This window comes from Vanacampus margaritifer, chromosome 20 (genome assembly GCF_051991255.1).
Source record: "Vanacampus margaritifer isolate UIUO_Vmar chromosome 20, RoL_Vmar_1.0, whole genome shotgun sequence".
NCBI lineage: Eukaryota > Metazoa > Chordata > Actinopteri > Syngnathiformes > Syngnathidae > Vanacampus > Vanacampus margaritifer.
In genome coordinates, this window is record NC_135451.1 from 7,447,719 (window position 1) to 7,471,198 (window position 23,480).

At 41.2% G+C, this 23,480-nt stretch overlaps 1 protein-coding gene across 10 annotated transcripts in view; it reads right to left on the reverse strand.

Annotated features, from left to right (window-relative positions):
* ntng1a (netrin g1a) overlaps nt 1–23,480 on the reverse strand; it is a 106,796-nt gene that overhangs the window by 38,757 nt on the left and 44,559 nt on the right. For all 10 annotated transcript variants that reach the window (XM_077554392.1, XM_077554400.1, XM_077554391.1 and 7 more), the window contains exon 3: nt 22,690–23,333. In XM_077554392.1, coding sequence (XP_077410518.1) covers nt 22,690–23,333 — 644 coding nt within the window. The remainder of the gene's footprint in view (nt 1–22,689; nt 23,334–23,480) is intronic.

A 23,480-nucleotide genomic window follows, 5' to 3' on the forward strand; every position in this document is an offset into this window, starting at 1 on the left:
TTTATTACCTAATTTAGGATTAGGGCGAAATTTGACCCTATTTAGGGGTATCATTTCGAAAAATCTGAATAACAAAAACTGTCAGTAAACTATTTAAAATTTAAGAAAAGAATCCATCAAATACACAGCTACATTGGACAATATAATTTTTTTGTTTTATTTGTTGCATTTTAGCCATCTTGTCGCCACCACTCTGGCTCACGTAAGTGCAATATTCATCCACTAGATGGCCCCATGCAGGGGTCAGAAGTGGCACTCTGGACTTTTGAAGTTAAATTTGTAAAAAAAAAAAAAATAGGTCTTTGTTGTTTGAGTAGCAGAATTTATAGGGGCCAAATTTGACCCCGTGGGTTCTCCAGGGTATTGCAGCTCACATGACCACAATATAAGTTTTACCATAACAGCTAACAAATCTTTATTTCATAGAAATCAGTTGTGCGGATTTTAAGCAGCCCTGGTAACTAACAAATCAACATCTGCAGAGGTAACACGTTACCTCTTATTTCGATGCAGTGCAGTTCTCCATCAGCGCAAACTACAACTAGAAATGCTGAATTTTTGATACCGGTGTTTATTCTTTTATGACACAGGTGCACAGTCTCCCACCACTGATGGCTGTTGAATTTACTACAAGAAGTTGTAAGGAAAGAAGCATGCAGAGTGTGAGGTAGAGCTGGGGTCAGTGATGAATTGAAAATGCATTATGAAAACAAGCGACATTTTAAATATGATGCATTTGGTTACTTGATTATTCACAGGTCCAAACTTTTTCCTTCAAGTGCTGCATTCAGAAAAAATTAAGGATGTGAGGACATTATTTGACTTTATCACACTAAAACGAATACATCAAGCGATTATGTGTTGAACGTGTTTTTTTTTTGTACACCTGTTAAAGGCAAACAGTTTGGAATTTGTCATGATTTTGGGTGTCCCACAGCCCTGTATCCCACTAGAATAGATCCGTTTCTGCCCTGAGCAGATCTCCACATTCAAAACTAGCAATAGGTACTAAGTTGACAATTCTAAATGCGTTTTTGTTTACTTGAGAATCTTTGTTAATAATTAATGTGAAACAAATAAGATTTTGACACAGACAGCAGAAAATGAAGCTTTTTTTTTTATTTTTAATTCAAGTCAAATTTATAATTAGTGGTAGTTGTCAGTAAGGTGTCTCACACAGCACGGGTTTGGGGGGGGCATATATATACTGTATATCCAGAGGGCCACTAGGAAATGGATAGCGGACCACAAATGGCCGCAAATGGCAATAGGATTCTGTCATAATGTTTACTACAATTGTAATTGCTCATATTTCAAGATGATAATTCTCACATTAATTACACTGTATGTTAAAAAAAAAAATTTTTTTTGAAAAGGGCATGTTTCCTTCTTAGTGCCAGTGATAATTTTGTAGACTAAAATTTTTCGGCATATTTTTCATCAACAATTTTTTTAACAGACGAAAATGAGACAAAAATTAAGGATTAAACTCAGGCAATTGTGCACTTTTTTCTTATTTAGGTGAAAACTAAGTATTTATTGTCAGTTCAACATATTTCATTAAAACAGCCAAGCATACTCTGCCCCTTATAACAGCAGACAAAGAGGAGTCTGTATACTCATACATAAGAATTTACTCTTTACTCTAAATAATACAATAACAGACCCAGAGGGCCGATACATTATTATTCAGATAACTATATTTAATAAGATATATACACTTGGCAATTTATATGCCCCTAATAATGATGATCCGGCCTTTTTCCATGAATTTTTCTCTCAGCTGTTTGATTTAGCAGCGAACTCTACTATTATTATTGGAGGAGACTTTAACACAGTCTTAAATCCATTAATAGACCGTTCTAATAACACAACATGTATAAGGCGATTACAATCTACTAAAGTAATAGGGGAATATATGGATGATTTTGGCCTCGTCGACAGCTGGAGACTTAAAAACCCAAATAAGAAGGAATTTACCTTCTTTTCCGCTGTACACCGGTCTTTTTCAAGAATTGATTATTTTCTTACAAATAACTCTATTGCTGATAAAACTGTTACAAAAATACATCCTATTATTATTAGCGACCACGCACCAGTCTCACTTTCCCTACAAGTTGATTATACTTTTAAACCACCACCAACATGGCGTTTTAACATCTCTCTTCTAAACGATGCAGAGTTTGATAAAATTATAAGGAAAGAGTGGGCAGACTTTTTGGAAATAAATGACTCTCCAGGCCTATCGCCATCTCTTCTCTGGGAAGCTGGGAAAGCAGTAATTAGAGGTAAAATTATATCATATTCATCTTATAAAAAGAAACAGGATCAAAAATTTGAAAATGACTTGGAAGATAAAATTAAACAACTGACGGATGAGTACGCAATAAACCCAAATGACCAAATATGGACTGACTTACAAAATACAAAAATACAGTTAGACGATATGCTAACTAAAAAGACAGAGTTTATAATACAACAATTGAGATACAACAACTTTGAATATAATAACAAATCAGGTAAATTTCTTGCAAACCAACTTCAACGCAATCGGGAAAAATCTCTTATAACGGCTATTAAAGGGACAACTGGTGAATGTACACAATCACCAGAAGAAATTAATCAAATTTTTTATAACTATTATCGCAACCTATACTCAGAAACTAACAAACCTAACCCTGAGCATATTGAGGCATTCCTCAGTAGCTTAAATATGCCTCAGTTAACTACTGAATATAAAGATATGTTAGAAGCGCCACTTACTATAAACGAGTTGTACAGTGCTCTAGATAGTATGCCTAATGGCAAGGCACCTGGCCCAGATGGTTATCCGGCTATATTTTTTAAGCACTACTGGTTAATGCTTGCTCCGCTATTCTTAAGAGTAGTAACAGAAATTAAAACTAATGGTTACATACGTCCACACATGAATACAGCAGCAATTAAACTTTTATTAAAGCCAGAAAAAGACCCCACCCTTCCATCAAGTTACCGTCCGATTTCACTAATTAACACTGATATCAAAATTATTACTAAGGCTTTCACATCTAGATTAGAAACAGTAATCTCGACAATTATTCATAGCGACCAAACAGGCTTTATTAAAGATCGCCACTCTACTAATAATATTAGGAGGCTCTTTAACCTTATTAGCATGTCACAGCGGCATGATAAGAAGGCAGTTATTATATCGTTGGATGCAGAAAAAGCTTTTGACAAAGTTAACTGGTCCTTCCTCTTTGCTGTTTTAAATAAATTTGGCTTTGGGAAATCATTTATCCACTGGGTGTCAGTATTATATGATTCTCCCAAAGCTACAGTTACTACTAACGGGATTATATCTAAGCGCTTTATTTTACAGAGAGGCACAAGACAGGGATGCCCACTATCCCCTTTATTATTTGCAATATTTATCGAGCCACTTGCAATAGCCATACGCCAGGAAAGAAGGATTCAAGGAATTCACTCTGGGGTAACAGAACATAAAATTAATCTATATGCCGATGATATTTTACTTTATCTAGAAAACCCGGCGATTTCGTTAGGGGAAGTATTTAACTTAATAACTAAATTCTCACAGTTGTCAGATTATTCTATTAACTGGACAAAATCAACACTTCTACCTATTACAGAAAATTCATGGAACCCTGCAAGCCAGGACCCACATTACTCATTTCCTATAGGTAATTTAAAATACTTAGGCATAAAAATCTCACCTAAATTAACTGATTTAATTCATTTAAATTTTTCTCCACTTCTGGATAACATTCATAGTGACTTGGAACGCTGGAATAATCTTCCTATTTCTTTAATAGGACGAATAGCCACCGTTAAAATGAAAGTTTTACCTAAAATAAACTATTTTTTCTCAATGATTCCATTTAAACCTACGGCTAAATGGTTCCAGTTGTTGGACTCAGCCGTTACAAAATTTTACTGGAAAAAAAAAAAAGCAAAGATTAGTCTATCTACTCTTCAGAAAAGTAAATCCAAAGGTGGCCTAGAGGCACCAAATTTTATGTACTACTATATAGCTAACCAGCTACAATATATCGTTCTATGGGCACAACCCAACAGAGATACTAACTGTTGGCTGGAACTAGAACAGAAGGATTGTAATAACCTCAGACTTCTAGATTTACTCTTTATTACAACATCGATTAAGCGACATAATTGTTTTAAAAACCCAATGATCTCCGCCACCCTGACTGCTTGGTGGAAGGCATTAGAAATTACAAAAGCCCAAGTGGAGCCCTGTGGGCTTTCTCCCCTATGGCATAACCCTGACTTTCGAATTAACAACCAAACGTTTTATTTAGGTGTGTGGGAGCAGAAAGGAATCACACATCTTCACCATCTCTTCTCAGATAATATGTTTATATCATATACATCTTTGCTCCAAAAATACAAAATAACAAACGGAAATTTTTTACATTATCTGCAAGTTAAAAATATGATAAAGAAACAAATTCCAACACTTCAGGGTACGCTCCAACCGCCTGGCTTAGCTAAAGATATTACCAAGCTCTCTCCGACAACAACAAAAAAACTTTCAAAAATATATAAGTTACTTTCATATACGGATAAAATGTCTTTACCCATCTTAAAATGGGAGACAGACTTGTCTATAGCTCCGGAATCTGACTTTTGGATTCAAGTTTGTGAAAATGCATTTAAAATGACAAAACACACAAATTTACAACTTATCCAATACAAAATAATCCATAGAACATACATTACTCAATATATGATGAAGAAAATGGGCCTCTCCGACTCCGACATTTGTCTCCAGTGTTTACAAAACACTACAGACACTTATTTTCATGCTTTATGGTTATGCACCCCGGTTATGTATTTCTGGACTAAAGTCTTAGAAAAACTTTCCGCTATCTTGGACTATAGGATACCTTTATCTCCAAACTTGTGTTTGCTAGGTGACCTAACAACAACTGACCTACCACATAAACAATTTCAATCTACACTTGTAGCCCTTACTATCGCTAAAAAAACAATTCTTGTTAACTGGAAAAATAAACAAACTCTGAATATCGACCAATGGTCTAACCTCCTTATAAATCACATTTTAATGGAAAAAATATCGGCCTCAAATAAAAAACAAATATCAAAATTCATAGAAATATGGTCTACGTATATAGAATATTTTAACCTAATTCTGGTTATTTAATTCTGCCTGTTAGCGAGAGCCACCACATTGTGATAACTTACATTGATGTCTCTGCATTTGGCAGTTTGTTACTAATGGTTGTGTTTTTATAGTCAGGAACCCAGTTGCTGCCAACAGGATCGAACAGATTCACCTCCAATGGGCACTAAAGGCTAATATTCGGATTCACTGCATGCCAGGGGACTAACGCTACAGGTGCTGTCCCCCCTGGCTGGGCGTGGGCGGGTCTGCCCCTCTGTTGGCTGCTGGGTGGCGGCTGCGTCTTGGTCGTTCCCTGGGTCTCGTGGTGGGTGCTGTGTTGCGGGGCTCTCCCTGGTGTCCGGGGCGGCGCCGCCCCGGCGCGGTCCGTCGCTCTGGGTCCGGCGACGCGGGTCGGGGCCTGTGGGCCGCCGGGGTGCCCCGTGGTTCCCTCTCCCCTCCCCCTTCCTCCCCCTTGCTTCCTCTCCCTCTTCACCTCTCCCCGCCCGTCCTCCGCCTCCCTGTCCCTTCTCCCTCGTCGCCCTTCCTCCTCCTCTCCCCCTCTCTCTGCGGCCCTGCTGCTGCCTCCTGCCCTTCCTGTCGTCTCCTTCCCCCGTCCCCTCCCCCTCCCCTGTCCGCCCTCCTCCCCCTCCCCTAGGCCGGGGGTTCCGTCCGTGGCCCGGGTCTCGGCGCTCCGGGAGCCGGGGGAGTGGGCGGGATTGGTGTTGTGCCCGCCCCGCTCCGGTGGGCCTCCGGGCACTTCGGGCGGGCCCCGGTATCCGGGGGGCAAGCCCCGCCGGGGTCCCGGTGGGGTGGGTGGGGGTTTTGGTGGGCGGGTGCGCCTCCCCCCCCCCGCCCGGTTGGGGGGGGCCCAGCTGGTCGCTCCTCTTAACTCACTGCACTAGTTTTGCACAATACATTTTAGGGCACATAACACACTTTGGGGGGGAGTGGGGTGGGGTGGAGACACCGTCTCCGCCCTGCAGCTCCCCTCCAAATTTTAATGCACCACACAACTGGGGGGGGGGGGGGGGGGCATCGGTTGGGGCGGCCGCGGTATGAAGCAGTGCTGCGGTCGCCTGTCCATGTGCACCCCCCCCCCCCCCATTAATTTATTTTAATGCACCACATACGCTCATTGACATGCCTGGGGGGCGGATGGATCGGAGCAGGGGGGGATATCATTTCCCTCTGCTCCGGTTCACCTGCCCCCAATTTTAATGCACCACACACACACACTTATGTATATACACTGGGTGGGGTCACACACACGGTTTAGGGGTAGAGTTCGCCAGTCGGCGAGCTGGCGAACTTAGTAACAGGGTTAGTTTTTCACTTTGATCGTTGGGGTGACGACCGGGGCCTCTCCCCGCTGGGCCTGGGGTTCGGGGATGCCGCCCGTCCTCCGGTGCCCCCATCTCCCCTTCTGCCCCTGGTGTTCCGTCCCTCCGCGTGGTGGGGTGGGCGCGGGTGCCCTCTCCGCTCCGCTGCCCGGCCCCCTCTTCGGCGCGGATGCCTGGGTGCGGTGTGTCCCCGGGGTCTGGGGTCGGGGGCTGGGGGGCTGTCGGTTGGTGGGGGTGGGGGCGGGGGGCGGGGGCGGCTTGGTTGGTGGGGGGGTGGTGGTGGGGGTGCCGGGGTGGGGGGTGCTGGGGTGGGGAGGGTGTCTGGGGATTTGGGGACCTGGGGGCGGTTGGGGCTGGGTTGGGGTGGGTGGCGGGGGTGGGGGGCGGGGGGGTCGCGGGGGGAGCGGGGGTTGTGGGCCGGTGGGGTGCCTGGTGGGCCTGCAGTGCCCCGTCCTGCTGCGTTGGGTTGGGGGCGCGGGCCGCGTTGGGGTGGGGGGCGCTCCTGCTCCGGGGTTTGCTCTCCGGCCGGTGGCCCCTGCGGGGCCCGGGGGTCGTCCTTTGGCGCGGCCGCGGCCTGGGGGGCCCTGAGGTGTTGCGCTTGCTCTGTCCTGGCGGAGGTCGACGGCTCCCCTCTTTGGTGGAGATTTTCATGCATGCTAGATCCACCACACCAGCATCTATCGAGACCCAGACACAATTTGTTTCTCCCTCAGGTCATTGATTCGGTGGAGGCTGGTGTCTGTGGATCTCACTCTGCTTCGTCTGTCCTTTCTACCTTTCCTCAGTTTCTCCTTTGGGCCCTTGAGGTTTCCCTGATTTGTTGGAGTTGGGATGTCTTTGGGGTTGGTGAAGGTTAGTGGCCCGGTGGGTGGTGTCTGGTCGGTGCTGGGCTTCGCTTTTCTTTCTTTTCTTTGGTCCCCCTTTGGGTCTCCTGGCGGCCCCACGACTCTGGCTGGATTTTGAAGTGTTCGGTTTAGGTGAACGGTATGGGAATTCTTATTTATTTTTATTTTTTTTCGCACGCACGCACGCACGCACACACACACGCACACACACACGCACAAACACACATACAAAAAAAAAAAAAAAAAAAGGGAGAACAATGATGATGACATTTCAAATGATCAATACTGAGATCTCCCAAAAAAAAAAAAAAAAAAAAAAAAAAAAAAATATTTCATTAAAACAAATTTTAATAAAGACACTGTTGTGTTAATTGTGTCTTGCTTGTTAAACTACAGTTACAAATAGGTGTTATAATTTGTCTGTATAAAAATAGAAATGTATGCTGAAAGAAAACATCAACTAAAATGTCAAATTGGATTAAAACGGAAATACAGATGACTAAATTATGACTAAAGCGTTAATTAATTTTAGTCACAAGACTATAACTAAAACTAAATTAAATATTTCTTGTCAAAATTAACACTTACTGTAGGTCCTGCACCTTAAATTCATGTATGGCCTCCCACACTAAGGAAAACGTAGCGCTTACCTGCATCAATCAAGTTGCGCTGTTTATCAAACCCACAGCCTCTGCAAATGTATAGAGTTGGACATGCGACCCAAACAGGAGTCAATCAGGAGGTGTTTACCGCCTGTGACATGCTAAGGAAGCTCAATATAATCAATATGTTGGCCTCAGTGATACAGCTCTGCGTTAAAGACTATTGGCTGTGCATCAAGTGACAAGAGAATCCACTGCAGAGGCACACGAGACGGGCGGAGCTGAAATAACATTATGCGGGCTTATTTCATATGACAGGTATACATGTTCATATAAAAAGTGAATGTATTTCAGTAGTCTATACGAAAAGGGAAATCTGAATATTATACATATTCATTAAACACATCAAAATGTTAATTCCTGCCTAATTTGATGGTTTCCGCCATAATATTCACATATTTTCTTGTTGTTTTTGCTAGCTGTAAAGTATAATCATACCGTAAAATCCTGTGAATAAAATGTGTTTTCTTTGCCATAAAAAAATATTTTGAAAAAGTGCCCCATTGTATTATACACAGGTTCATAAAACATAAAAAAAAAATATCAATGTTTATCGATACCCTGATTTGGGCATTTCCGTTGTTATATTGGCCCGTTATTGACGGATGCCCACCTTTCCGCGAGTGCGTCCGCATTTTGGGCGAGTGCTTTATGACGCAACGCCTCGGAAAAAATACACGGACTGAGAAGGACCGTCTGTATTGACCCGAATCGACGGATGAAAATCTGCTTCAGCTTGGTGCTTTGTCTGTGTATTTCCATCGCATCACAAAGCACTCGTCGAAAATGTGTACATCTGTCAGTGATGGGGCCGACGGAGAGACACGGGGGCCCCATCTCTGCCGGTACGGGTAGATGTTGTAGAAAAAGGCATACTTCCATTCCAACATGATATCTAATGTCTAATGTTACAAATGTATGTAATATAAAGTACATTGTTTCAAAATATTGTTTGCGTGTAGATTGTGGGGAAAACTAGTCTAGCTAACAGCAGCATTAATTGTTCACGCTTTCCATGACAAAACATGCAGCAAACATGGCGGTCCCTAGTTCAAAATCTTTCCAAATGCAGTAATGCACTTATTAGCGATTTTGGTTGCGCCATATTATACACGGGATTTTATGGTATGCTGTATATATAAATTGAAATGAATCTGAATTGTACGATGAAACTTTTTGGGAATAGTGTACAGTATATTTAATGAATAATAAAAACAAGTGGAAGTCATTCATTAAGTTAATCGTAAAGAAAAACACATAGCGAAACAGAGCAGCCATTTTCCCCTTTGGTAAACCGCCACTGTTTTACTGTTACTTAATACTGATGTCTGGACCAGTTTTTTCCCATGGCAACGGCCATCGGGAGCCATAGCCAGAACCCGCCGCAGGGGCCCGAAGAGCAGGTGTAATTGCAGAGAACGTTGGCACTTTCCCAGATAGCACAGGGGTGAACTCTTCTCTCCCTTAACATCTCTTTCCTCTCTTAATCCCAGTGCGAGGTACCATGGGAGCTTGTACCTGCCTTGATAGACCAGCCATTAACGGTTCTGCTCTCATGAAAAAAAAAAAAAAAAAACAGCAGGATGCTTTTTCTGTACAGTATTTAATGACAATAAACGGATGAAAAACTCAAGAGGAGGAAGTGTGTAATATAATGTATATGATGCGTGTGCTCAAGTTGTCAGAAGGATTTCCTCATTATTGCTTGTGTTTGTTAATGTTCCCAGTAAGAAGTCAAAAATAGCAGAACAATATAAACGTACAGATTTAGCTGATCAGGAATTAAGCCATAAATCGAGGGTCAACGTCTAACTAACAGTTTTACTGCTTTGAAACAGAGAAGCAAAGCCCACTGCAACGGATGAAATGAAGCATGTTAAGTGCACTCATCAGCCCTATAAGCAAAGTAATTCACCTTTATTGGTCTTTACTCTTATTTTAATCTTGTAGTGAGTACGAGTACTGACTGCATCCTCCATTAATTTACTTTTCATTTCATAGCAGACAACTGTGGAAAATGTTGAAAAACACTTGAATACTAAATAACGAATGGGTCAGCCACATTGAGATATTATTCCTACATTCCATCAAAGTTTCTGTTTCGCTATTAACTCATTCACTGCAATTGACGGCTATAGACGTCAAAAAATGATTTCTATTAGTTTAACATTTTTTTCCACTTTTGTTAACAAGAGCATGGAAACCTATATATTTTTTATTGTACATTTAGAACAGATATCAAATTTGTGATTAATAGTGAGTTAACTAGTGAAGTAATGCGATTAATTACGATTAACACTTTTAATCGCCTGACGTCCCTAATTTTTAATAATCTTTTCTTTTTTTTTAAATAATGTCAGGCGATTTACACTTGTGATGGTAATTAACTGCATGACTTTAACTCACGATTAATCACAAATTTTACATCTTCGTAGATGTACAATAATTTTTTTTAATTTTAAAAATTAGGGGCGTCTGGCGACTACTATTTTTAATCGTAATTAATCACATGACTTCACTAGTTCACTCACGATTAATCACACATTTTATATCTGTTCTAATACAATATATAAAACAACACTAGGTTTTCATATTCTTGTTAATAAAAGTGGGAATAAAAGTTAAACTAATAGAAATAGTTTAAATGAATTTTTGGCGTTTATAGCCGTCAATGGCAGTGAATGAGTTAATATGTGGAAAAAAACCTTGCAACTTGTTGAGCTTAATAAAAACAAATATGTTGACCTCCACACTGAACCTTACCCAGCCCACATGCCCACTGGGAGTCATTTTGCTCCAATAACTTACATCAGCTCGCTAAAACCGCAAAGGTCTGGAAAACCCGATACAACACTTTTTCTTTGTCCAATTCTTATTCCTTTCCCTCTTTTGTTTGCGCCTGCTCTGCTTGAAGGCTAATGCACCGTCGGATGACCGTACATAATGAGCGTCTGCAGTCACTGGCTTTGCCCGAGAAGATAACTCTGGATCGGTTTTCATGACTCGATGCTCCCATTATCGAGCGTTTTTTATTCATCGGTCTGCGTCGTCGCCAGATCACAATCAAATATCTCGCTTGGGAAAATCGGGATGTTAGCACATCAACTCTGTTGTCGTGTGAGTGTGCATGCGGTTGTATGAATTATGCAAACAAAACAGGATGAAGACGCAGCCGACAATCTTTGGTTATAAATGTTTCAGCCTCAACTTAAGTTGAGAAAAAGTACCATGACATATGGTTCGTCCATATTAATAACACTCTGGCCTCTATCATATATAGAGTTTGTAAAATGAGACAGAATAGTAATAATAACTAGACAAAGTGCAATTTCTGCAGAAATTGCGTGGGGATGCTGAAAAGATGAATGCAATTATCTGAATGCATGTGTTTATGAAGTCAATTGAAAGATTGAAAGATAAATTATATGAAAATTACAAATGTTTAACTTAGTCACTGCACTGCCATTGACGGCTATAGACAAAAAAAAAAATCATTTGAACTATTTTTATTAGTTTAACATGTTTTTACTATTGAAGTCATGTGATTAATTACAATTGAAAAATTTTATTGCCTGACGCGATTTAAAAAAGGAAAAGATAAAAAATTAGGGACGTCGTGCGATTACAATTTTTAATCGTAATTAATCACTAGACTTCACTAGTTAACTCACGATTAATCACACATTTTATATCTGTTCTAAATGTAGAATTACAAAAATTCTACATTTTCATACTCTTGTTAACAAAAAGTGGAAAAAATGTTAAACTAATATAAATAGTTAAAATGCATTTTTGACGTCTATAGCCGTCAATGGCAGTGAATGATTTAATTGTAGTAAAAAAGTAGAAAACTTGAACTGCAATCTGTCTAAAGTGGGATTTAATAATTTCAGAGAAATTATCATCCATTTTCTGATAAGATAGTCGGTTGGTATCGAACCATCGAATGTACTAAAATGTGGTCCAAGTGGGGTTTGAACCCAGGTTCTCTGTGGTGGGAGGCAATTGCTCTAAGCCAGAGGTGGAGCTTCGAGGGCCGGAGTCCTGCAGGTTTTGCATGTTGCCCTTCTCCAACACAGCTGATATGTGATCAGATCATCAGCAAGCTCTGCACAAGCCTGATAACGATCCTGTTGATTGGAATCAGCAGGAAGTGAGAACCCTCCAAAAACTGTAGGACTCTGGCCCTCGAGGATTGGCCACCTCTGCTCTAAGCACTGACCTAACTTGACTTCTTCAAATTCATGGCTAATGACAATAACATATATGGGAATGCTTCAGCATGTTATTTATTGTTGAATGTAAACAAAGAACTGCAGGTTTCTGACAGTCAACCTGACATTCCCCATAACGATTCGAAGAAATGGTTTAAATCAAATCGTTAGGCACAGCTGTTGTATCTGGCAGCTGACTCTCAGTGCCAAGAAGTCATAAATCTAAATTAAAAAAAGGAAAATTTACCATTATTATCTCATATTGCTTACTGCTTACTCATCATGTATTTCTTGACGTTACAAAGGCAAGTGTTTCCATGTACTTCCACTAGTTATGGAATCATCAAGGGGGGGGGCGGCGGTGTTGGGTCGCGGCGGTGGGAGTGGACGGATGCAGCAAGTGAAGGAGAGGTCAATGAGGGGATTAGTCATGAAACCCTGACAGCGAGCACCATTATGAGGATGGCTGCAGCCCACAAAGGGGGGGGGGGTGCATGGGGTGGGGGGGGGGGGGTTGACAAGACACACCGAAAAAAGACCTCTCCATTAATGAAATGGGTCAGCACATGAATGTTCAATGTGGTCTGTCGACAGTGAGAAAGAGGAAAGGCCTGACATTTCTGGCAGTAGACAAATGGGCTCTCCAAAACCACAGATTTTAATTCATATCATTATTATTATTATTATTACAGAAAGTTCTATTAGATTAAAATGGGTTTATTAAAGCTATATATTATATATTTATGTCATCTTTTAATTTACTAGTCTTTTTTTATTTCCAGGAAGTGATGTATGAAATCAAAGATTTTGCAGTTTCTTAATGCAAGAGTGTGTCTGGTGTTATATTTACTGGATTTGTGTATTGTGGCAGTTTTTTATTTTATTTCACTTTACAACTTGGGGTCACTGGAGTCTGGGTGTGTCTGGACCACATTAATAAATAAATAAAAATACAACTAATCCATCTTCTTAATCCTTATTGATAACAATTCCAAACAGTTTTCTTTATGTATTGGAAGTAAACATTTGAAAAAAAGTGAGTGGCTAAATTCAAAAAAATTCGATGGAATATTCGTTTTTTGTTCCAAGATTGATAGTCAAGTATTTTGTTTTTCATGCCATGTCAATACAGTAACAGGAATAAGAGGAATATTTCACGATAGCAATACATTTAACACATCTAGCCACAGAATGAGATTAAAGTGTAAAAAAATAATAATCTTGCCTGCCGCTTGAGAGCAGGAAAGGGATTTGTTGAGGTGTCGTGGGTCCTGTCATGTACTCTGCTGATAAAATCTTGATGTCGCTTGTAGCTTTGCTTGCTATATCTCTAAAGCAGTTCGACACCGCCGGTCTGTGATGAATAGCGAGGGACTGCATGGCTAGTGTGGCTTTTACAAGTTCAATGTCGGCGACATCGACACTTATCACATGAATTTATTTGTACATAAATCTTTCAGTGAACTTGATGTGATCTCACGGTGCAGCAGCTCTTTGCTATTTACAGACATTTGCAGGATGTGGCTTTATGAGTGAAATAAGTGGATCCCTGTTTTGATAGAGGAAATACATTTTTCATTCAATTTTGGCTGAGAAATATCTTTGGGTGTCTGACATGCAAAAATGATTGAATGGGGGATACAAAATTAAATGCTAAAGTATGAATTTAGAATTTTCTTTTTTTTAATACTTCCTATTTTTTTATAGTGGCAAAAAAACAAATCTTAACCTTGTGTTGTTTCATTTATCTTTTAACCAGCACGGCTGACAGCGGAGAAAGGTGGAACAAGGCAATACTTTCAATCTGCTTTAGGGTCCAACCAGTCGATAATATTCAACAAACGATCTGGCCATGAAATGGACCCCATGGAATACGAATATGCTCTCTCAAACCAAAGCCATCTGGTTGGCCAGCACGAGTCGTTCCCGCTAGAGATTATGGAAGCTCTTCGGAACCTTACGTCCCATTTGGGCCGTCCTGTGGGAACCAGCATTCCCAGCTAGCTATAATCGCAGATGCCACTCCGTACTTCATTTTTTTGATCAGCAGTCTATTACTTCGAGCAAAGATAGCCTTCATAACTAGACGTAATTTTTTTATAGAAATTGCGTGTGAATGCTGAAAGCTGAATGCTAATACTTGAATGCATGTGGAATGATGTGGAATACTTTAATGTAAGAATAACGTGAAATGACATTGAATAGCAACTGCGACACAAAAAACGTATTAAACACCTGGAAATGAAGATAAGTGGTATGTGAGGGAGTTGAATGTCCCATTGAAATTGATTGTTTTTTTAATTAAACACTAAATTGTGAGAAACCCATACGTATGTTGAATAAGAAAAATTAGAGCCCAGTTGCCGTGAATTTTTGGAGCAAGTTGAAACTGGAACGGTGTAAATCAGATTTTGTATATGGAAGTTGAATGAGGAAAAAAAAGTTAGGAGAATACTGCTGTATGAATAAGTATATTAAAGAATCTGAATAATCTAAGTTTGATGCAAATAAGTCCTGAGGTTTGCTGTTCTTTTGAAATAAATGAAATCATGTATTTTTGGTTTATGAACACCACCTTAACTCATTTGCTCCCCAAAAAGTATAAATATGTTCTACTTTAACTCTTTTACTGCCAATGACGTTTAGTAAAAACCTACGGCGGGCAGCCAAGGACGTTAAAAGACGTTCTCCAATTTTTTTTATTTTTTTGGGGGAAACGGGTGGAGGAAAGCCTTGGCCAGCTGTGGTGAAAGTTTCAAGCAGATCTAGTTAGCCTAATGACTATTTTTGGCCCCTAGGTGGCAGCGATGACTCTCTTTTGACAAGATTGGGTAGGCGTCAGTAGAAGACGTGAGGCGGCGCTAGAGGGGACAATGGCTGGGGATGGGAAGCGAAAATGGCGACCGGTTGCAAGCAGCTAACGCTTGAGCATTTTATGCAGCTTTTCGAGCATAAAGAAGGCTTTGATGCAGCCTCTGACCCGAAGAGGTCGCTTAAAGCAATGGTAGGTAGCACCAAAAATGGCCAGTAGCTGGCAGCAGAGTATAAGAGATCAGCCAGGACCAAGTTGCAGCAAGCTCTTGTCCCCAGTGTTTTCAACAGATATGTGAATAATGATGAAACTTAGCTACATACGAATGCTAATTGCTGCAAAATGGAGACAGATAGAAATATACTTTTTTTTCGTGATGAAAGAAAAGACTCAAATCTTTCTTTTGGTAGGTTCCATGTTTTTATAGCAACAGAACATTCAGAATATTCTGTGGGCCTTGCAAAATCAGTCAAAATCCAGTAAAACAGACGAGAGCGAAGGGGTTTGCTTCGGTGAGAATGGCTGTGAGTGAATGAGTTAAGAGTCAGATTTTCCATCTTCTTGACTACCCTTCTTGTTCCACTTCTAAATCACTATAAGTTAGATTTTCACTCACTTTCTTTTTGTCAGCGTCTTTTGCTATTTCTATCATTTTTTTGTCATCTATTATTTGTTTGTTGGAATTAGTAAATTCTTGTTTTCTTTAGTGGTTTCTTTGTCCGCATTATAATTTAGTTGGAATGAAAATTGTGTTAAATGCATCGGCCAACCTCATGGCCATTTCACGATCAGGAACTACAAATTTGAAATTTGAAGAATAGAAAATTGCCATAAATTCATGTAATTTTAAGAAAAATAGCATATATAGTTCTTTCTTTAAAATTATCTGTCAGTGTTTTTTGAGGGAAATGTTATATATCAAAAGTACTAGTGGTATCGGTGCATAGTATTGGTATCGGTGACTACTCAAGAGTTACTGGTATTCAGAATAAAAAAAACTGCATTGCAGTACTCCTCTTAATATTGCTTTTGCCACAAGCTTCAATCAGACAGGAAACAGCTGGAGGTAAACCATCTATTGTTTGGGTTTAGAATATTAAAAATACAGCACAATAGCTTTAAGATGGTCTTGTGTGTGGAAATGAGCAACTCAGCAAACAGAGACTAAGCAGTAAAATCCTTCCTTGTTCGTCCTGCCACTGGAATGTGAAAATGGTAAGCAGGGAATAGGCAGATAGAAAAGGCTTTAAAGAAAAGAAGGAATCCGTGCTTGGAAAAATGTGAAGACAGTGTGTGTGACACAAAGGTCCACCTGAGCATTTGTGCTTGCTCTCCTACTAAACATGGAGGACAGAAAAGTGACTTGACAGATGCCCTTGAACAACAAATTTAAAGTCCCCTGAAGCAACAGAGCTCATTTCCCTCTACTAGGAAATTGTCCAACTTGTATGTGAGGAAAGATTGCCATGTAGTTTTTACCATGCACAATAAATTGGTAGTCAATTTCAGATAGTAGCTTGATTGACAGAAAATAACTTTGCCATATGAGGACACAGACGTCGGTCAACTATTGCCTATGGCTATGCAGAGAACACCACACGCAGCAGCTGTGGTCTTTGGGTAAGATGCTACACCTCATTGCTAACAAAAAGACACACATCACACCCTCTTTTCACACAACCACTATTAATATCAGTCATGTTTTGTTGTTTTACCATTTGGTTGATAAGGCCAAGGCAATTTCCAATCTTCACAACAATCACAATAAAAATATAATGTCTGCGACTGGAAATGTTAAAAGCTACAATCGATGCATTCAAATTCATTCTAGAATATTATGAAGACATCAGTTGCATTTAGGAACACAGTGACCAGAGCAGTTCTGGTCCGGCAGAGAAAATAACTCCTTTTGAGCTTGGTTAACCTATGAAGTGAGAAAAGACAATCAATGGAAGGGAGGTGCCGAGAGATGTGTGGAAGTCCGGAGCAACAGGTTTCGTAGGTGATGATAGAAAAGTGGAAAAAGAGGCAAAGATGAAAATTGGCCTGGCCTGGATACAAAATGTTAGGCAGAATCAAAGGGGATGTACGGATGAGTGAATGAGGACTTTAAACATGAAATTAGGCTGTATTGGAATGTTGTTGGGGATGATGCAATCACCTTGACAAAACAAATACAACAAGCTTCCCATGATTGAATTCATCCCAGTATTTTTTTTTTTTTGCTGAACCAAAAGAAGGGATGTGGGTCATCAGACTGCAGCTGCACGTCTCTGAATAGCATGCGGTCTGGATGTAAGCAGATGGTCCACATTAGCGCGACCGGTTAGTTGGATTCTCCAACAAACGTGACATTCTCCCACATGAGGACTCGTACAGACTGCTGATTGCCAATAGTCAAAAAATGCAGAGCGTAGCACATCGTCAATAGATGCTTATGGTGGCAGACGGGGAGTGGGGAGATTGAGTGTGCGGGAAAAAGATGGACTAAGGGGGGAAGACAAGTGGAATGACTTATTCAAGGGGGAACTGGACAGGAAGAAACATGAAATTAGCACAAATAGATTATCTGTCGACTACAGGCGGGCCTAAGAGCAAGCCAAGCACTGTGGAGGGAGCGAGCCAGGGAGGGAGGGAAAAAGGCAGATTGACTTTTTGTATGTTTCTCCCTTAAGGGAGAGCCATCACTCACTAAACTGCTGATATGTACATCCAACAGCACTCACGTACACTCCAGTACGTTTAAAATGCACCAATTGAGTGAGAACAGAATAAAAACAATGATTACTGGGTGACATTTTTTATCACTGCTATTATTCTGTGATACAATAGGGAGACAACTGCAGTCCTTGTCCAAAATCTAAACTAATGTAACCCATTAAGTACAGATTCTTGACATACCGTAGGCCAGGTAAGGTGAAGATAAGTGTTAGAGGTACTAACCCAGTAAGAAGACGTATTTACACCAAAGATATAATAATGTCTCTTCAGAAAGTGTACGGATCTGCCAAGATCAATTTGTTTACCATAGCAGGTCCTTAGAAAATCAAACCCAGACCAGAAATGGTTGTTATCTATCTAGGGCCTAGGTGTCAAACTCCGGTCCTCGAGGGCCTTAGTCCTGCAGTTTTTGGAGGTTTCCCTCTTCCTTTTTTTTTTTTCCTGGAGAGCTCAGTATTGTTCATTAGGTAATTTTACCGATTTGACATGTCATCATCATTGCTCTCTCTTTTTTTTTTTTTCTTGGTATGTGGGTGAGTATGTGTATGTGCGTGTGTGCGTGCGTGCGTGTGAGTGTGTGTGTGTGTATTCATTAGTTCATCTAAAACCTATTAAAAAATCCCATACCGTTCACCTAAACCGAACACTTCCAGCCAGAGTCGTGAGGCCGTTAGGAGACCCGAGGAAGGACCAAAGAAAAGAAAGGAAAGTGAAATCTAGCACCGACCAAACACCACCCACCAGGTCACCAACCAGAGTCCTTCACCAACCCGAGACATCTAAATTCCAACAAATCAGGGAAACCTCAAGAGACCAAAGGAGAGACTGAGGAAAGGAAGGAAGGACAGACGAAGGAGAGTGAGTTTCCCTCTTCCAACACAAGCTGATTCCAATCAGCAGGATCGTTATCAGGCTTATGCAGAGCTTGCTGATGAGCTGATCATATATTGGAGAACGGAAACATCCAAAACCTGCAGAGTTTGACACCTGTGATCTAGGGGGTTTGTGGTCTACTTGCTTTCCTTGGAGCAGGTTGGTGGACCTGTAAAATGTCAAGATGTTTTACCCATGTACCGTACACGCAAAAAACTCTTTCACACAAAATGTACAAAAAAAAGTACTTGCCTGTGTCTTTCAGACAAAATTACCCCAAACAGGAGATTGTTGTGTCTGTGTTTGTTTATACAGCTGTTACGGCTTCTCGCCAACCTGCACCGGTAGTTACACGTAGATGTCTGGTGACTTGAGGGATCCTTGGGTGTTATACTTCACACCCTAGCTCCAGCTTCCCCCTATTCCTTTACACAAAGCCGCCATTCCACTTCTGATTCCAACCTCAGAAGCTAGACAATTTGTGTGTCGGCTTCAACTGCCATTCCACAGAAGAAAAAAAAAGGGACGTTCCATGCCAAATCACCCCCATAAAATGTGAACATTTTAATCAAGTAGATTTTGATTTAATGAAACTTGGTGTACTTCTTGATCGGAATGGCACAACACTAAATATTAAATTTTAGGTCAATCAGAGCCGGGATTTGGGAGATACGGCCTGCCCACAATGTGGACATTTTTGGCAAAACAGGTGGTTCCGTCGTCCTTGGAACCCACATTATCTCAGGAATTACTGGGTCATTCTTCACAAGACAGGTATTGTTGGACGGGCTTTAAACAAGGATTCAAAATCTGCAGTTATTTAAGACTGGTGCATATTTGACTAACCGTTTGACCTTGAAACAGACGTTGTGATCAAGTGACATCAACGGAAATTTTCATGAAGTGTAATCTCGCACATGTACGGACAATAAGGAGCCAAAGCTTCCATACCCTTACACTTTCAATGAAACCCACTGGGTGATTTGGCATGGAATGACCCGGAGGAAAACAAAGAGGCTTTGCAATGCCAGGTAAAAGGCTACTATGACATCTAGGGACAATCCCCCACATGACACATTTATGTGTAAGCTGTGAAAATTGAATTTCAACCTCCAAAAGGGATAGGGGAAAATACAGAGAAACAAAACGTCCTCTTACCAGCAGAAAACAGGGTTTCTGCCTAAGCACTTCATGACCATGTGAGAAAAGTTTTGGAGGGATGACATAAATCTGAATGGGAAGTAACTTCTGCCCTATAAAAGTCCTTGCAGACTTTTGGTAATCAAAAGATGCAACAGTGCTTTGATTCAAATATGCTCAAACATCCAATCTACAGTTATCAGCATCGGTTCTTTCATGGCTCCGTGATTGTTGTTTATCCCTGGAGTGAAGGTACAGGAATGGAAAGGGTCTGCAACTTCGTGTATAATTCAAGAAAGGGAACCACAGTCCCCTCAGAGACGTGTCCTCTGCATAGAAGAAACAGAGCGAAACACGGGGACGGGGGGGTGACAGGCAGGGAGGAAGGGATCCTTTGGTGGGCTCTTTGCTTTAATTACACTGTATTGATCACAGGCGAGATGGCGGAGGAGGGGTCAGTTAGTGAAATTGCAGGCTGCCGTAACTGTAAAGATGTAGGAAAAGAGCGGCTTTGCAATTATGTTAAAGTCATACGGTAGATAATTAGAAAATCCTCCGAACCTTTCACGCTTTCTTTCACCATACCCCGTTTAGCACAGCTGATACAATAAAAAATTATAAGGGTGTCAAATTCATTGAAGTTCTGGGCGGCTTGCATTGTTCACATCCATCACATGGTTACATGCTTGGTTGGATTTGAAATTCTTTGCATTGATTTCTTTCAATCCAAGTGCCTCTAGTACGGTCCCTTACAGTAATAAACCCCAGAAGAAGGCTCATCATGCATGACACCCCTGCCTTTCACTTCTAGTTTCCTATAGAGGGCCATGCTTCTGCAAAGTTGGACTTTGTTCCTTCACGCTCTATCTTTTCTAGGTTGACCTACTTGAGGAAAGAGCTTACGATCCTGTCTTTGTTTTTCATACTCCTGTGGCAAGGCCAGAAAATCTAGGAGCTCTCCTCCGGAATTTCTCCCTCCGTACCGCTTCTCGTTCCTGATCCAGGCGGATGGCGAATGTGCCAGATTCAACCTCACTGCCCCAGCGAAATCGCTCCCGCCGAGTCTCACAAAACTGTATTCCAAGGGGTTAAGGAGCTTATGTCTCGTATATGACGCATGAAGAAAAGAGCTGAGCAGTGATTTGCCATGGGAGGGTAAAAAGGAGAGTGAAGCCTCCCAGTATAAAGTGTATCTCATTATGGCTGAACTGTGTGTTACCTTTGGTAAACAGTTAAGTATGTTTCTCAGGCAAACATCACTCTCACAGCGGTGAGCTGGTGAATTGCCGTGGCCTGATGATGGTGCGCGGCCATTGTTCAAAGCTACAGCCCCTTAGTGATGCTTAGGTTTGGTCTGATTAGTTAGATAAATAAGCTGCACGTATGGCAGACCAATTTTAATGGCCATTAAGTTCTCTAAACTCGTGTTACTGAAAATACTTTTGTTATTTTTTTACCCTAATGGGGGACAACAGCCCCATAACAAGTGAGCCAGTGACCTACGGCAGCTGGGAAAAAGGATGATCGTCAGTTCCCCGACTGGCAACCACTAGTCCAACAACATTTACATGTGGTTGTAAGTGCAGTGTATTCAAATTGAAAAAGCTGTGTTGTTAGGGATAAGGCGGGACGCACCAAATACTTGTCATGTCAAACCATCGCAGATATTTGCCAGATGGTCACCCAACTGTTTTAATAGTCGCAAACAGCTTTTATTGTCACCAAGAAATTTTTTGCATGTTCATTTAAGTCCTGGTTGGCTTGCATTGTTTACATCAATAACATGGTCGAACATGTTGAAAAAATGTTCAAAATTTATTGGTGACAAGAAAAATGATTCAAACTGATGGTGACTGTCTTTGCAACGGTTTGTGACCTTGAAAAAACCCTGGCCAAAAAACAACAACATCCGCTACAATACAGTGAGATATGGGCTTTAAAAATATTTTATAATTATATGTGCTGATATAAACCTGCGCTTACATGAGTAACCAGACTAAATGTAACAGGACTGAAGGTCAATCCATTAATGACCAAAATGAGACCAGTTAAATTCCTAAACCCCGTATCCCACTGAGGGACGAACGTTTGCGAAGGTAGCGAATGCTGATTTCTTGTCAGCGTTCGTTCAAGGTCGCAAACAGTCATAAAGTCATTCACCAACAATTTTAACGTTTTTTTCTTATTGTTTTTTCGCTCCTCAGCGGGACACAAGCTTAATGGTCATTGAATCACATGTTGATTTGTATAGATGTAGATGTGTTTTCATTTGTTCTCATTGTCCCTAATCTATCTCCCGCCAATGTTGTGACACACCAAATGTTGTGAGCCACATTGTGCTCACATGACCCCGACACTTAGTACTGTAACCAAACACTTGGATTGTTGTGATGTTTCGCCATGCTGCACATTTTGTACTGCAAGCCTCTCAAGTGCTGAGAGCAAAACAAGCGTGATTAAATCTTCATTCCTACACCGCCGCAACCACACTCGCATCCGTCCAATTGAAAAACCACAAAGTGTAAAATACAGCGTAAAACACATCCACTTAGGTGTGTGCCCCAGTGACACACAGTTGTGTTCAGGATATGGGGAGCCTTTTGTTACTCATTCCGCTAATTGTATAATGACTTCTTGTTTTACATGTTATGTGACCCACTGACCACTGTGGAAGCCAGAAATCAAACATTAATTACTACCGGCTGTGACCTGGCAGCTGAAATTGTACCTCTGATGTTTAACACAGTTAAATGCTGAGGCACTTAACTGAAAACTGAAATTGAGCAGCAAATTATATGATGATAAGTGAATTGGTCTATTTGGTAAGGTACTACAAATGGTAAACCTATTTTCCCTGTTGGGTAATTATATTGCGTTTGCACAGAAGTCTGTGAGAGACGGATTGTTTGGACAGTGCAGAAGCATTGAGATCTTACCTGCCCTGGACTTTAAGGTCAGAAATGGCGTAGAAGTATCTGGACAGGTTGTTCTCATCCACCATTGTAGCTCCAGTGGCAGGTCGGAGCAGTCGAATTCTCAGGTCGGTGATGGTGAAAAAGTCCCTCAAGTTCTTGGTGGTGTCCAGTTGGCCGTAAAGCGAAGCCATGTTGTGGAGTCGAGGCCCGGCGAACAGCGCAAAGCGGTCCTTGATCTCAAAGCGAACCGTTTTATCGTACTTCCACACATAACCTCGAGAGTAGTCCTCAGTGCAGATGATGTCCAGAAGAGTATGCTGGGTCAGATCCTGCACCGTCTTGGGCTCCATGGTGAAGGCATCCAGGCAGTCAGTAGCATAGAATTGATACGGCTGCCAGGTACGTCCGTAGTCCAGCGACTTCTCCAGTACCATTTGTTCCGGTCGGCCTGACTCAAAGGTGAGGACGATATCATCCGTCAGCTCGATGGTCTTGTTCCAAGACAGCGTGATGTTGACCAGGAGGGCCTTTGGATACCTTTTCCAGGATGTCGACTGCCAGAACGTTGTGGGGTTGCGTCCCTCGACGTCGAACATGAGTTCCGGAGGGTGGGCGAGTTCTTCAGTGCTGGCATCACATTCATTATTACACATGTAGGGGTTTTCCTATAAATGGAACAACAACAAAAAAAAAGATTAGATGTTAAGTGGAATCAATAAAAATCAAGACACTGATTTGGAAGCAGAGCTGATTCTGTGCAAACCTTTTATGATGATGAGACGTCAATATTTACTTTGAATTGTTTTCATTTT